Source organism: Pipistrellus hanaki (genome assembly GCF_964339955.1).
Source record: "Pipistrellus hanaki genome assembly, chromosome: 3".
NCBI classification, from domain to species: Eukaryota; Metazoa; Chordata; class Mammalia; order Chiroptera; family Vespertilionidae; genus Pipistrellus; species Pipistrellus hanaki.
The window spans coordinates 1641991-1657739 of NC_140505.1; the positions used below are offsets into that span (position 1 = coordinate 1641991).

At 64.5% G+C, this 15749-nt stretch overlaps 1 protein-coding gene across 1 annotated transcript; it reads left to right on the forward strand.

The window, feature by feature from the left end:
* Positions 1–1860: 1860 nt before the first annotated feature.
* TDRP (testis development related protein) lies at positions 1861–14576 on the forward strand. Its single transcript, XM_084878368.1, has 3 exons — positions 1861–2112; positions 11882–11979; positions 12683–14576. The coding sequence occupies exons 1-3, from the start codon at positions 1900–1902 to the stop codon at positions 13023–13025; spliced, it is 654 nt and encodes a 217-aa protein (XP_084734494.1). The 5' UTR covers positions 1861–1899; the 3' UTR covers positions 13026–14576.
* The last annotated feature ends 1173 nt before the right edge of the window (positions 14577–15749 follow it).

The following is a 15749-nucleotide window of genomic DNA, read 5'->3' on the forward strand; positions in this document are numbered from 1 at the left end:
ACCCGAATCGAACCTGGGACCCTTCAGTCCATGGGCCAATGCTCTATCCACTGAGCCACACTGGCCAGGGTTGATTTTTTTTTTTTTTTATGGTAGAGAAGTTATAATACTTAAGAAACATGTGCACAGAGCTGTTCAGTGCTGGGATCTCTTTATAGATTTTTAAATGTTACTTGAATTCTCAAGTAAACACGTGAATGTAGAGTTAGTGTGGAAATAGAAGCAATATGAAGTCCGTCCGGTGAAAGCTTCTCTGTAGAAGTCAGTTTGCTTGGCAGGAGGCTGTGCGCATTAAAATCTGATAGATACTCAGAAATGGATCCAATTTGCCTCCAACAGTTTCTTTTTTTCTTTAAGATTTTTTATTGTCGTGGTTTTTTTGGGGGGCTGGGAGGGAGAGGAAGGGAGAAGGAGAGAAACATCCATGTGAAAGCGAAACATCAATCAGTGCCCCCTGGGGATGGAGCCCCAACCCATGCCCCCTGACCAGGAACCACAGGGCAGCCATCCATCCACAGGCGACCCAACCATTGAGCCGCACCAGCCCGGCTCTGGCCAACACTGGCCCCACTTCAGACATCCTTACCGCTCTGGCGGGTGGGGAGGGGGCTGTTCGTGTGAATGTGCATTTTTCTGATTATAACGGAGGTGTGTCCTTTGTGCTTTATTGCCCCGCTCTTTCCTGAGACAGGAAATAAGCCGTTGTGTGCTGTGCGGGAGCCCGAGGTGCGCCTCCTGCTCGCCTGGTGAGCAGGCTGGGGCCCCAGTTCACTGACGGGGTGTCACCGCAGCTAGAAAAGCACCAAGGACAGACGCAGACTCCGGTTCACTGTGCCCCGAGTGGCGCGTTCCGCCTGCGATTAGATATAAACCCCTCAGAACCGGCTCCACTTTCTTTTTTTAAAAAAAATGTATTTTATTGATTGCTTACAGAGAGGAAGGAAGGGAGATGGAAAGAGAGAGAAACATCGATGAGAGAGAAACATCCATCAGCTGCCTCCTGCACACCCTCCACTGGGGACGTGCCCGCAACCAACGCACATGCCCTTGACGGGAACCGAACCTGGGACCCTGCAGTCCGCAGGCCGCGCTCTGCCCACTGAGCACACGGGCTTGGGCTGGCTCCACTGTCCTTGGCCCCGGGAGGGGGCCCGGCCCCCAGCAGTGCTGGGCTGGGGGGAGGGGGCAGGTGCCCGCAGGCACGGGCATGGGTGGGCTCCATCCCCAGGGGCAGCGGATTGATGTTTCGCGCTCACATCGATGTTTCTCTCCCTCTCCCTTCCTCTCCTCCCGGGACGGTGCACAGCCTCCGCTGCCCCCGCGGGTCCGGGCACGGGCCGCCCACCCGGAGGGCGAGGGCCGAGCCTGGGGCGCCCCCCACCTCCCAGCCCAGACCCAGAAGCCCCCGGTGGGTGGGGGTCCGCGGACCCAGCCCGGGGCGGGGCGGGGCTCCGCTCCGAGGACCGGGTCACCGGCCGGCGAGGCTCGTCCGTCCCCGCGACCGCCTCCCGGCCCCGGAGCCCCCGCCCGGGCCGCTGTGGGCATGCGCACTGCCCGCCGCGGCCCGCCGTTGCCATGGAGACCGGGACAGAGCGCCCCGCCCCGCGCAGCGCCGGTGGACAGGCCGCGCCCCCGCCGGTGAGGGGCGACCTGGGGGGCGGGGCCAAGTCCTGGGTGGCCCGGGGGCGGGGCCTGTCAGGGGCGGGGCTGACCGGGGGCGGGGCCTGGCGGGGATCGGCGGGGTGGGTTCGGGTCCGAAAGGTGCTCGGGGCGCCGGGGCCGGGCCGGGGGCGGGGACCCGCCCGGAGCGGGGGTGGGGACGGGGGTGGGGACGGAGGGGGGGACGGGGTGGGCCGGTGCCGCCGGAGGAGGGTCCAGGGCGGTCCGGTCCGGAGGGTGATGTGGCCCCGCCCGGCCGTCCCGCCCCTCGCTCACCGCGTCCGGGCCTCGCGGAGCCGCCGCCCGAGCCCGAGCCGCTGCGCTGCCCGGCCGCCCGGACCGACCGGCATGTGGAGGCTGGGCCGCAGCCGGGTGCTCCTGGACGAGCCGCCCGAGGAGGAGGACGGGCTGCGCGCGGAGCCGCCGCCCAGCGCGGACGCCGGGGGCGCGCAGGTGCGGGGCGCGGGGAGGCCGGGCGCGCAGTGGCCAGGGTGGCGCGGAGCCGGGGCGCGCGGGGCGCGCGGCGCGCAGGTCGGCCTGGGCCCGGCCCGTTAGGGTCCCGGGCGGGTGGAGCACCGTCGCGGGGTCGGGAAGGCGACACGGGTGACGGGGCACCTGCGATGCGCGCGGCCGGGCAGGCGGAGGCCGCCCCGGACCTCGGCGGCCCCCCACGCGGGACGGGGTCGCGGGGGGTCCCGGCCCGGAGACCAGCAGGCGCCCCGGGGCCCGGCCGCGTGCCCAGGGGCGAACGCGGGCGGTACAGAGCGCTTCCTGCCCGCGGCCCGCGGTGGCCGGAGGGGAAGGCAGTGACCTTTCCGCGGAGTGCGGCCCGGATGGTGCGGCACCGGCCCGGCAGGTTCCAGCCGCGCCTGGAATGCCCAGCATTTCTCATTGAAACGCTCCCCCGGGCGGCCCGGTTCTCCCCCCACCCCGTCCCACCTCCCCGCCCTCCCCGCGCGCGCGCACACACACACACACACACACACACACACACACACTCACTCACACCGCCCGCCCCGCTCTGTTTCCGATGCGCAGCGCGCTGGGGCCTCGGCCATGGAATTGAGGTCAGAAACCCAGTGCGCCCTGGCTGGCTCTCTCTCTCTCTCTCTCTCTCTTTTTAAATCAGCAATTCCACTTCTACCTGGCCCGCTCCTGGAGGTGGCCAGAGGGTCCTTTTTGCTAAAAGTTTGGAAACTGCTGTCCTGGAAGTGTGTCAGCGCCTGTGAACAGTTGGGGGTAGTTTCTGTGAAACTGATGGAGCCGTTAGTCACGGTTCTGTCTGAGCCTCTTTCTAAGTGGCTTTTGGACAGCGCGGACCTGGGTTTTTATTTTTTTAAATCTCAAAATCGCAGGGTTCCTCCAAACAGCAACTCTCCGGAGTAGAACGATGAGAATGTAATTCACAAGGAATTATTGTGGATTAGATGGGCGGGATCTTTTTTTTTTTTTTTTTATGAACTTTAACATTTTATTTTTTATTTTTATTTTTTTAAACCAGACTTTTAAAAAATTATGTATTTTATTGATTCTTTACAGAGAAGAAGAGAGTGGGATAGAGAGTTAGAAACATCAACGAGAAACATGAACCAGCTGCACACCCTCTACTGGGGATGTGCCTGAAACCAAGGTACATGTCCTTGACTTGAATCGAACCCAGGACCCTTCAGTCCGCAGGCCAACGCTCTGTCCACTGAGTCACACCGGTTTTCCCCCAACTTTAACGTTCTAAATTGATCCCGTGTTCCACCTCCCTTTCTCCTGATGAATCCTACAACCTGTGTGTTTTCCTTCGGTTTTATTCTGGACATTTTCTCACAAAAGAAAACGTGGAATAGGAGCTGGAACAGCAACATGGATTCAACCCTTAGGAACGCTGTTGTTTTTCCGATTTTCTAGTTTACAACTGGGTGTCTGCATCCTTCTGTTAACTGTGAGTTTTTGTGTGGGGCTTAATCGGGTATTATTTTTATAGGCTTTCATTAGCTTTAGAGAGGAAGGAAGAGGGAGAGAGACACATCAGTGGTGAGAATCATTGATCGGCTGCCTCCCGCATGTCCCCTACTGGGCCTGTGCCCTGGCTGGGAATTGGACCCTGACCTCCTGGCTCATAGGTCGATGCTCAACCACTGGGCCACACTGGTTAGGGCAGGAAGCTATTTTGTTAGGTGCCCAGCAGCACTGAGTGGAAAATACCGATTCCCGTCTGTTATGTCCCCCAGTGCTCAGCCCCCTCTCTCGGCACCCCATTCTCAGGGCGCTGACGGCCCTCAGCACAGGGCCCTCCGACCTGTCCTACAGATTCTGCAGCAGACGTAACGTGAAATGTGTCCGAGGTCAGTGTCCCCGAGCCCCGCGGCCGAACCCTCCTTGCTCCGCCCACCCATGCTGCCCCTCTAGTCCCCGGTACCTCCATCAATGGCTGTCTCCACTTTCCCAAAATGCCGTAGGTTGGGGATCGTGCAGTGGTGGCCTTTTCAGACTGGCTGCTGTCACTCCGTCACAGGCACTGAGCTTCCGCCTCCCGTTTCGCTGAATAATCTCCCGTCCCCCGGCCTGGGGGCCACAGGCCGTCCGGCCCCTGCACAGGCCGTCCGGCCCCTGCACAGGCCGTCCGGCCGCTCTCCCGCTGTCACAGCTTGCTGCAGGAGCACCTGTCCGCAGGCTCTGTGCGGACGGACGTTTTCAACGTGGATGGATCCACGCTGAGGAGCGCGATTGCTGGGTCGCGTGGGGAGAGTGGGCTTAGTGTGTGGGACACCCCCACACTGTCACCCTCCCCGGCTGCGCCCCCGCGCCCCCGCCCGCAGCGCCTGCGGCTCCTGCCGCGCAGTCCTCCCCGTCCTCCCCGTCCTCCCGCCGGGCGGGTCTCCCCCGGGCGCAGGGTCTCCTGGCCTCTCGGTTGCATGTTCTGATGCCGTGGGACGGAGCATCTTCCCTGCGCTTCCCTCCTCTTTGGTGGCGTGTCTTACGGTGGGGGGCCCTTTTATTTTATTTTATTTTATTTTATTTTTCATTGATTTTTTTACAGAGAGGAAGGGAGAGGGATAGAGAGAGAGAAACTCTCTGAGAGAGAAACACCCCCCACGGGGACATGCCCACAACCCAGGTACATGTCCTTGACGGGAATCAAACCCGGGACCCCTCAGTCTGCAGTCCGACGCTTTATCCACTGAGCCAAACCAACAAAACTACTGGCCTTGGCTTTCCTGTTGTTGAGGTGTAAGGGTGCTTTGTGTGTTTCGGACAAAGTGCTTTTCCGGACGTGTCTTCCCGACAGCGCCTCCCGTGGCCGGTCTTTCCTCTGCCGGCGTCGCTGTCAGAGCAGTGCCTGGTTTTAGTGCAGTGCCGGCTGTCCGTGATTTCCTTCCCGGGGTGTCTGTGCCCGAGCAGCGGCCGCCCCGAAGCCGTGAGGGCTTCTCCCTGTGGTCTTCCAGGCGTGAGACTCGCCTGTGGCTTTTCATTACTTCGTTAAGGTTCCTAGAGTTCAATGCGCTGAAGAACTTTGCGGTAGAAAAACAGATTTTTTTTTTTTTTTACTCTAAATTTCATTCCTTCTGGAGGATTGGTCTTTATCCCAAAGCCAGCTTCTGATGGAATTAAATTAGACAGTTCATGGCACGTCTGCATCAAACCTCTGCCTGCAGGTTTTGGTGGTGACGTTGGAAGGAGGGGGAATCGGTGTGAGAAGGACGCACCGCACGGGTGCTCTCCCGCCCGGCCTCACCCCGGGGCCCGGCCTCCCCTCGGGGCCCCGCCTCCCCTCGGGGCCCGGCCTCCCCTCGGGGCCCGGCCTCCCCTCGGGGCCCGGCCTCCCCTCGTGGCCGGCCTCCCCTCGGGGCCCGGCCTCCCCTCGGGGCCCCGCCCATGCGGTCAGCTGAGCGCGGAGCCGCTGCGTCTCCTCCGGAAAGGGGTTTAGCTGGCACTCAGATGTGCACGCTGACTTCACAGCGATAATCGGCTGTTTATTAAAAAGGAAAAGTAGCTTACTGTGAGGTCCTAATACCTTAGAAATGCGAGGCATGTGAATCGCTGTTGGGATTAAGGAACACTGCATTGTTCCTAAAATAGTTTTCACCCTGAAAATAAACTTCTCCTTGGACTTTTTTTTTTAAAGTGAATTTGCAACACACACACACACACACACACACACACACACACACATATATATATCATATATATTACTGATTTCAGAGAGGAAGGGAGAAGGGAGGTGGAGAGAAACATCAAGGCTGAGAGAGAATCATTGGTCAGGTGCCTCTTGCATGCCCTCTACTGGGGATCGAGCCTGCAACCTGGCATGTGCCCTTGACTGGAATTGAACCCGGGACCCTCAGTCCACAGGGCAGCGCTCTAACCACTGAGCTACACCAGCCAGGGCTGTTGAGCTTTTCCTTTGTCATGAACACACATCTATTTGTATTATAGTGAGACAGTGAGGTCAGAAGGGGGAACATTCATTGCAATCTATATTATAGAAAGCACGCGGCCGCGACACCACCATGAATAGTGGCCAAAGACCGGTCACAGGAGATGCACGGAGCATCTCTCGGTCCCTCCCCACCCCACCCCGGGAGCCGCTGTCGGCAGCAGGCAGGCTCAGGCTCACGAGGCATGGCCCGCAGACTCCGGTCACAGCGAGGCTGGCGGCCGGCGGGCGGGCAGGGTGGCGGGTGGGGGCTCGGTGAGGCGGGCGTGTGAGGCACACGGGTGGGCGGGCTGTGAGCTCGGCAGGCCAGCAGGTGCGCTGGGCTCCCGTGGTTCAATGATGAGGAGACTAACGGTTCAGCGAGCGGCACTGCAGCCCCAGTGGCGGTCAGTGCCCCTGTCTCCTGGCCTCCCCCAGGCCTCCCCTCGGCCGCAGGTTCCGCGGGGCCTCGGCGGGACCATGAGCTGCCAGGCGGTTTGCCGTGGGGCCGATGGGCCGGGGGGGCCGGTGGGTGGGGGGACTGCTGGGCTGGGGGGCCGATGGGCTGCGGGGCCGATGGGCTGGGGGGCCGGTGGGCTGCGGGGCCCGGGGTATGTGGGGGCTTAGGCAGCAGCCACGATGACGCTCTGGAAATGGCCTCGGAGAGCGCTGGGCCAGGTTCCGGCACCATTTAACGCCCAGAGCTCCTCAGAGGCGTCCGGAAACGCCAGGGGAGCATGTGCTCCTCCGCCTGCTGGGTCGGAACCTTCGTGTGGGCGACAGGCTCAGCCTGGGAGCTTGGAGTGCAGGTGGCTGAGGTTCGCGAGGGCTGCAGGGTGGGGGTAAGGGTGGGGGTAGGGGTGGGGGTGCGGGGTGGGGGTGGGGGTGGGGAGGCATGGGGTCAGCTGGACGGTGGATGTTCCCCTGAGCTCAGAGAACCTGCATCTTGCGGGGCAGGGTGGGGGTAGGGGTGAGAGATGGGGAGTGGGGGTGGGGAGTGGGGGCAGGGTGGGGGTGTGGGGTGGGGCGCGCAGGGTGGGGGTAGGGGTGGGGGGCGGGTGGGGGGTGGGGATGGGGATGCGGGGTGGGGGTAGGGGTGGGAGATGGGGGTAGGGATGGGGGGTGGGGATGGGGGTGCGGGGTGGGGGGTGGGGTTGGGGGTGGAGGTGGGGGTGGGGGTGGGGGAGGCATGGGGTCAGCTGGATAGTGGCTGTTCCCCTGAGCTCAGAGAACCAGCTCTCGGAGGCCTGCATCTTGGGGGGCGGGGTGGGGGTAGGGGTGGGAGATGGGGGGTGGGGGTGCGGAGTGGGGGCGGGGTGGGGGTAGGGGTGGGGGGCGGTGGGGGTGGGGATGGGGATGCGGGGTGGGGGTAGGGGTGGGGGGCGGTGGGGGGTGGGGATGGGGGTGCGGGGTGGGGGTAGGGGTGGGGGGTGGGGATGGGGATGCGGGGTGGGGGTAGGGGTGGGGGGTGGGGATGGGGATGCGGGGTGGGGGTAGGGGTGGGGGGTGGGGATGGGGATGCGGGGTGGGGGTAGGGGTGGGGGGCGGGTGGGGGGTGGGGATGGGGATGCGGGGTGGGGGTAGGGGTGGGGGGCGGTGGGGGGTGGGGATGGGGATGCGGGGTGGGGGTAGGGGTGGGGGGTGGGGATGGGGATGCGGGGTGGGGGTAGGGGTGGGGAGTGGGTGGGGGGTGGGGATGGGGATGCGGGGTGGGGGTAGGGGTGGGGGGCGGTGGGGGGTGGGGATGGGGATGCGGGGTGGGGGTAGGGGTGGGGGGTGGGGATGGGGATGCGGGGTGGGGGTAGGGGTGGGGGGTGGGGATGGGGATGCGGGGTGGGGGTAGGGGTGGGGGGCGGTGGGGGGTGGGGATGGGGATGCGGGGTGGGGGTAGGGGTGGGGGGTGGGGATGGGGATGCGGGGTGGGGGTAGGGGTGGGGGGCGGTGGGGGGTGGGGATGGGGATGCGGGGTGGGGGTAGGGGTGGGGGGCGGTGGGGGGTGCAGGCTTCCCAGGAGAATGAGCAGCACTCACCACCGGCTTCTTCCCACTGAGCCGTGGGCGGCCTTAGCTCGGCGAAGAGCTTCGCGTGTGTGCGTGCGTGTGTGTGTGTGTGCATGCGTGTGTGCACGTGTGTGTGTGCACGTGTGCACGGAGGTGCCACACGTGTCTGTTGTCCGTGGTGCTGGGCGTGGCAGCAGTCCTGACGTGGGGCCGCAGGTCCCGGATGCGGGAGGGGGCGGAGGGCGGGGCGGGGGGGCACGCAGCCGGCCGGCCCGTCTCCCTGCGGCCTTGAGGACGGCCTGGGCTCCGGTGGCGCGGCGGGGGGGACATGAGGGGGACGTGGTTCTGAGCATCAGGACAGCTGGAGTCCAGCGCGGTCGCCAGCCTCTGCCTGCACACCTCCGTGGCTCCGTGGTTCCGTGGCTCTGTGGCTCCGTGGTTCTCCGTGTTTGGGAATTCACCCCAGTGCAGGGCTGGGGAGCCTCCCTGTCTTCGCAGCCGTGAGGCCCACGTCTGGCCGAGGGTGCGAGTGCCTGGCCCCCGGTGTCAGCCGTCGCACTGGCCGCGTCTCGTTTGCGGTCCAGCTCCGTGTGGCTGAGTCAGTGCTCTCTGTGCTGGCGCTGCTGTTCCGCTCGCTCGGGCTCAGTGCCCGCGCCTGGCTCCCCGGGGAGGCCGGTGTGTCCGTGGAGAAAGCGCGCTGGGCGGGCTGGGCAGCAGTGCGGCGCCTGTGCGTACACACGTGTGACACGGGTTAGGACTGACTGACGAACACGGATGACCAGGGCTCAGTCCCTGCCCTGTGTTTCCCGGGAGAGCAGCGATTCGTGACGTGTGTTTCATCCGGGTCCCCGTGGCGCCCACTGCGCGGCCTCCTCCAGGGGACTCGCCCCCCGCACACAGTGGGGCTGCGGGCAGTTAGGAGAGCCTGTAACGCCCTGGGCCGCTGGCAGTTGGTTCGCCTTCGCTGCTGCTTGAGTGCTGGACGGGCGTGTGTGTGGGGCCGGGAAGGGAGGAGTGAGCGGGGAGCCTGCCTCCCGCCCGTCTCACCTGGGCTCGGAGGAGCCGCGCTGTCCTCCGGGCCGGCGGACGGAGGCAGTGCTGTGAGCGGAGGCTTGCCCGGACGCCAGGCGCGGACCGAATGCCCCGCGGGCTTCTGCGGCCGGCGGCGGGCCTCTGTCCGGAGTCTTCCCAGCAAACACAGCTCCTGTGCGTCGGAGTCTCGCTGACAGAGCAATGGGTGGGGTCTTTGGATTGGGACTCTTCAGGTCCCTAGAAACCGGCATGGTAAGCATCTTGGTGCCTCTGGCTGCTGGGAGGTGCCCAGACGGGGCGCCTGACCACACTGCCACGTGGGGGTGTCTGTGGGCTGTTTTCCGTTTGTTTGCTTGTTCTGTGAATTCTCACCTGGGGATATTTTCCCCATTGACTTTTAGAGAGAGTGGAAGGGGGAGGGGGAGGAGGACAGACGAGGAGGGAGGAGAGAGAGCGACCGACCGACAGACAGACAGACAGACGTTGACATCAAGTGGTTGCCTCCCACATGTGCCCAACCAGGGCAGGGGTTGAAGCTGCAGCCCAGGCATACACCGTGGCCTGGGAATCGAACCCTTGACCCTTCGGTGCGCCGGCCGCCGCTCTAACCCCTGAGCCGCCCGGCCAGGGCCGTGGGTTTGGTTCAGGTCAGTGCCGTTCCCCACACGTGTCAGCGTGTGCCCCTCTCAGGCGGGCAGGGGGTGGGAAGGCCGCCGCTGACGCTGGCACACCGGTGAAGACGAGGTCGGCGGCGGAGAGCGGGCTGTCTGTCGGCCGGGGAACGTGCTGTGGAGGGAAGGCCGGCCCCGGGCCCCGGGCTCTGGGCGTGAGCGGGCGCCGCGGTCCGTCCCCGCGGTCCGTCCCCGCGGTCCGTCCCCGCGGTCCGTCCCGCTCGCCGCCCAGCGCCCGGCGGCGTCTGAAAGGACACGAGGCGGCGTTTCCCGGGAGACGACGGGGAGGCCGCCCAGGCTCCGATGGCCGGTGTGACGGCCGAGGGGAGCGCCCAGCCCGGTCTCCGGCGGCCCCGCGGCGTCCCGGGCGGAGGGCGGGGTGGAGAGGGTGAGCGCCTGGGGTGACAGTCCTGTGAGGCGGACCTGCCTCTGCCCCCGACGGGGGGTGGGAACCCGCCCGTGCCAAGAGGCCCGTGCCTGCCCCCACCGGGACCCCGCCCTGCTCCGCTCCGGACTCCACAGACACACCAAGAGGCCCGTGCCTGCCCCCACCGGGACCCCGCCCTGCTCCGCTCCGGACTCCACAGACACACCAAGAGGCCCGTGCCTGCCCCCACCGGGACCCCGCCCTGCTCGGCTCAGGACTCCACAGACACACCAGTGCTGCCTGCAGGGCGCAGCAGGGGAAAGAGCCCGGCCGGTGCTGCTCAGTGGTTAGAGCGCGGGCTGCGGCCTGAAAGGTCCCAGGTTCGATTCCGGTCAAGGGCACAGGCCCAGGTTGCGACAGGGCCAGATCCCCAGTGCAGGGCGTGCAGGAGGCAGCCGATCCACGGTTCTCCCTCATCACTGATGTTTCTCTCTCGCTCTTTCACTCTCTCTTTCTCTCTAAAAATCAATAAAAATGTGTATTTTTTAGAAATAGGGGAAAGAAAACCCGAGAGAAAAGGACTCGGCGCGGCCGCAGGTGGAGGGACCCGGGAGCGGAGGGCGTGCGAGGCCAGCCCGCGCCCCGAGGCCGCCAGGCCCGCGGCCCAGGGCACCTGGCAGCGGAGGCCCCGGCCTCGCTCCCGGCTGGAACCCGGTCAGACAGCCCTTTGTGCGCCTGAGCCGCCGGCCGGGCCGGGCCGGGCGCCCGCTGACACATTAAAATTGCAGAGGCACCTGAGCCGGCGCCCCCGCGCACACGGGGCACTTTCCACGCCGCGTCTCCGTTCCCGCCCTGAGTGGCTCTGGGTGGCCCTGGGCAGCCCCGGTGGCCCTGGGCGGCCCCGGGTGGCCCAGGTGGCCTGGGTGGCCCGGGTGGCCCTGGGTGGCCTGGGTGGCCCTGGGTGGCCGCAGGAGCCTGGCACACAGCCCTCGGTTCCCTTTCCTTTCAAGTTGCAACAGGAACATTTCAGAGTTCTGTAAAGCAAGGTCTGCCCCCGGGAGCCGCCCTCTGCCCCCCTCCCCTCCCCTCCCCTCCGCTTCCCTGATTGGAGAGAGGCCACCCACAGGGCGTGGGACTCGGGTGCGGGATGGGCGGAGTCTCTGTCCTATCTGGGCCTGCTCTGACAGCCGTGCCTCTGCTCTGAGCCGGCGTAGGCACAGGACGCACCCGACTGCAGAGCCGTGGCCTCTTCCCTCCTCTGCAGCCACCCGTGGGCACCCGCAGGGATCCGTCCTGGGGTCGCAGCTCGGCCGCCCCCGCCTGGGTGAGGGCAGGGCGAGGATGGGCACCACACATGGTCACCACAGTGGCTGTCCTCACAGCGGGATGGCGGAGGTCACCTGCCACTGAGGGAGGAGGACCTGCGACCCCAGGAGACGCGGCCCAGCTTCTCCTCCAGGCCCAGCTTCTCCCTGAGGCCCAGCTTCTCTCCCAGGTTCCAGCTTCTTCTCTCCCAGGGCCCAGATTCTCTCAGAGTCTAGCTTCTCCCAGGCCCAGCTTCTCTCCCAGATCCCAGCTTCTCCCCCAGGCCCAGCTTCTCTCCCAGGCCCAGCTTCTCTCCCAGATCCCAGCTTCTCTCCCAGGCCCAGCTTCTCCCCCAGGCCCAGCTCAACAAATTTGTCACAAAACCAGACCTGTGTGCCTGCTGCCAGGCCTGACCTCTTCCTGACCTTTGTTGGTGCAGGGAGCAGGGTTCCGAGGTTGGAAGGAAGTGACTTCGCTGTTTAATGACGACGACGAGCAGCACCTGCTGGGAAGATGCAAATCTCCCAAGTCCCGGGGGTAAGTCCCTGCGGGGAGGGGGGACGCGGTCCGCAGACAGGCCCGGCCCCAGTGGGCGCCCCTCGTCTCGGCCCCCGCACCCCTCCCTCCCGGTCACGTGGGACAGCAGGGCCGGTCAGGTGGCACGGGGGCTCCTCCCCTGGGTGTCTGGAGAGGATGGGTGCTGATGGGGCTGCGGGAAGGCCGGAGGCAGCCAGCCGCAGGCGGAGGAGCGTGGGAGCTGCAGACCCGCGTCCACCTGAGCCCTGAGCCCTGAGCCCCGAGCCGCCTCGCTGCACGGGCGGGCGTCGCTGGGACCACCTTCCTCCCGGGAGGCGGGCCCCGCACGGCAGTGCCCGGGCATGGCCTCCCAGGGCCGTGTGCTGGCTGGGTCCTCGGACCCCGTGTGTCGAAAGGCATCTCCCCGCTGGAAGTTGGGCCCTGGGCCCGGCCTCCGGCTGGCAGGCACGTGAGCCCCGGGCGAGTCTCCTGAGAACCGGCCCGAGTGCACGTCCACGTGTGGGTCTGAGACGCGGCCTCATTGGTGTCAGCAGCAACCCGTGGGACGAGTTCTCCCTCTGACTTCGCCGTTTCAGGTTTTACATACTGATCGGCGTTAGCTTCCCACACAGCTTAGATGGTTTTAGAAAAAGAAACTTTATTTACAAAAATGGGTCGAATCTGAGGCCCCTGCACCCCCCAAACCCCTCCTCTGTCCCCGCAGAACCAGCTTACGGCTGAAGGAGGAGCTGAAGGCGGAGAAGAAGTCCGGGTTCTGGGACAATCTGGTGCTAAAGCCGAGCACTCAGCCCAGGAAGCCGGACGAGATCGAGGGCTGGGAGCCCCCGAAGCTCACTCTCGAAGACGTGGCAGCCGAGTCGGGCGCCCTGAGCGACCAGGCGTCCGGGCCGGGCTGGGAGGAGGGGGCCAAGGGCGCCGGCAAGTACACCAGCCTGGCCGGCCCGGGGGGCGGCTCGCGCTGGAGCCTGCGCTCGGCCGGGAGGCTGGTCAGCATCCGGCGCCAGAGCCGTGGCCACCTCGCCGACAGCTGGGAGGAGCTGGAGTGACGTCCGTGCCCGGCGCTGGCACCACAGCCTCGGCCTCATGTGCGGCTCCGGCTCCTCCTCTCAGAGCCCGTGTGCCTATCAGGGGTCTCCGTAGCCTAGCGAGTTCTTAGTCTTTCAGGTTAAAGAGAGCGGAGTCCACTCTGCCCACATTCCATCTCCCACATCTCAACTCTGTGACCGCCTGCGGCCGGCACGCCACGCCACGCCAGGCCACGCCAGGCCACGCCACGCCAGGCCGGCGTCTGCTGTTTCTGACCTGGGTGCAGTTTCGGATGCTGCCCCACGGGGACCAGATGGCACCTCCCCGCCGTCCTCAGCTGCATCCGTCTGCCGCATGACATGGTGACTCCGGCGTGGAACCGTGGGAGCGGACGGTGACTCTGAACGTGGCCGCTGGGATGGACACACGCCGCGACGGCTCGCGTGTATCCTGGAAAATGAAACTTCTTCTCAAATTAGACATCTGTCAGCAAATCAAATCCTAGAGAAGCGAACGCTGCCTGCCGCTGGCAGACCCCCCGCCCGCCGCCACCCTCCTCCGCCCCCCGCCCCTGCAGAGGGGGAGGCGGTGCTGCGTAGGATGAGGCTTTATTTCTGCTGCTGGGCTTTTAAATGTCCATCTGTATTTCCTTCTAGAAACCTGTCGTGCTTTCTGATCACAGAAAACCCTCAGTGCCTGCCCGTCGCTGGGTCACCGGACACTAATTTTGCTGGGAAGCCGTTAACTTGCTTGTGACAGGGCTGCAACGTCTAAATCACTGGAAGTGCCTCCTCCTAGAATGCCCACGGTGTCGTTTAAAAACGAGATGCTTGTGGGACCCGAGGGCTGCGTCGGCTGCCGGGCGGGTTTTGTCCGTGCACCGTGACGCGGGCCAGGCCCCGGACAGCTGTCCCGCGTGCGGCCCGCACACCCGGCCGGGGCCGGTGGGAAGCACGGGCGTCGTTCCCGGCTCAGGAACCTGCTGCACTGCATCCCGGGAGGAACATCCCGGCTGCTCAGGGCTCGCGGTGCTGCTCCCCGGCCGGGGCTCCGTCACTCCTGGGACCGGCCGCACGCCCCTGCCTGGAGGGTCAGAGCGTCTGTCTGTCTGTCGTCTGCCGAGCATCTGTCTGTTCCCCCATCTGTGTTTTTCAGAACAAGAAGTCTGCTGGACGGAGCCTGGGCACCGGTGTGCTTTCCGTGGTGCTGGGGCAGAGCCAGGCGCGGGTCAGGCGGGGACTGTACACCACACGTTTCTCTGCAAACATGTATGCAAATGAGATGTTCTGGTGTGTGGGTTCAGTGAAACTGGCTCTGTGGGTCTTAATATATTTATTGGTGTGCATCAGGAGGAAATAACCTACCAAAGCGATTATTTGGGCCTAGGTCGAGAGAAACTCGGTTTGGTGGGGGGTCTTGTTTGAATTCTGGGTACAGACAGCTGTGTGAAGAATGAGGTGTCCGCTCCTTCTAAAGTTTTTAGTGTTTTTAATACAAAACGATGGCTGCAGAGGAGGTCCAATCCACCCTCATGCCGAGGTTTCAAGAAATAAAAGTACCGTTTCTATCGTTCCTCGTCGTTGGCCTGTCATTGGCGCGGTCACCACGGTCACTGCTCTCACCTCCGGCCCGGGGCCTGTTTTAAATGGGGACTACGTGTAGATGTTTCATACATAAACGCCCGACACCGGCCTGAGCTTGGCGAGCGGCCTCGCTGCAGTCTGCGTGCGGGTCTGTGCCGGGCTGCGGGGTTCTGGGTCAGTTGTTGGTGAGGTGGAGACTTGAGCTGCCTTCCAGCTCCCGCTGAGAAACAAGGAACATGCCAGTGGGGTGTCCTGTGGCAGCTGAGGCCGAGGCCGGGGCCGTGGGGTGGGGCGCACTGCAGGGATGGGAGAGTGGTGAAGCCGTTTCCATGACAACAGTGACATCTCTAGGAAGCTAGTCTGTGCCCTGTGAAAGGAGTGGGAGCCAGGAAGGCTGCAGAAGGCGCTAACCAGACCGCGTACCTGAGCAGCCCCAGTGCAGGCAGGTACAGGAAGAGGGCTCCTCCCAGGCACCGACTTCCCACCCCTGCCAGCTGCCCAGGTTGCAGGCCAAGCTGTCCCTGGAGTCACCGTCCTGGTTCCTGCAGCAGGGAGGGCTGGGGGAGCCCTGCGGCTCCAGGCAGGCGCCCGCTCAGAGCACGGCAGATGCTCTGACTTCACAGGAAGCCGTGTCTCGGGGTTTCCCGTTGCCCTCTGCCCAGGGCTCTGAGGGACTGATGAGAATTACCGTCAGCGTGCGCAAGGCAGTGGTCAACGGCTCTCATCATTGACATTTCCATTTCTCTCTTCCTCTCTCCATAATAAAAACACTTTAAAATAAACAGTATCTTAGCCCACCCGGCGTGGCTCCGTGGCTGAATGTCGACCTGTGAAGCGGGAGGACCTGGCTCCATTCCCCGCCAGGGCACGTGCTGTGGGCCTGATCCGTGTGGGCGTGCAGGAGGCAGTGATCAATGACGCACACTGATGTTTCTCTCCCTCCCCTCCTCTGAAACCAGCTGTGACGGTGCAGCTGGATGATTGACTGTTTTCAGGAAAGCTGGCCCGCCGGGAGGGAGAGGCAGGAGCCGCACTGCGCTGAGGTTTGAGGACAACGTTCCTTCAGAGACCAGGCTTCAAAGGCTCCCGCTGCTGCGCTGGCCTGTGGCCACTGAGCCAGGAACGCCGCTCCGAGCCTTCAAAGCTCAGCAGCGGAAGCTC

Coding starts and splice junctions, on each gene's coding strand:
- TDRP (XM_084878368.1), top strand. CDS start 1,900: ATGTGGCCCCGCCCGGCCGTCCCGCCCCTCGCTCACCGCGTCCGGGCC. Junction 2,113..11,881: donor CGGACGCCGGGGGCGCGCAG/GTGCGGGGCGCG, acceptor TTGTTGGTGCAG/GGAGCAGGGTTCCGAGGTTG. Junction 11,980..12,682: donor AAATCTCCCAAGTCCCGGGG/GTAAGTCCCTGC, acceptor CTGTCCCCGCAG/AACCAGCTTACGGCTGAAGG.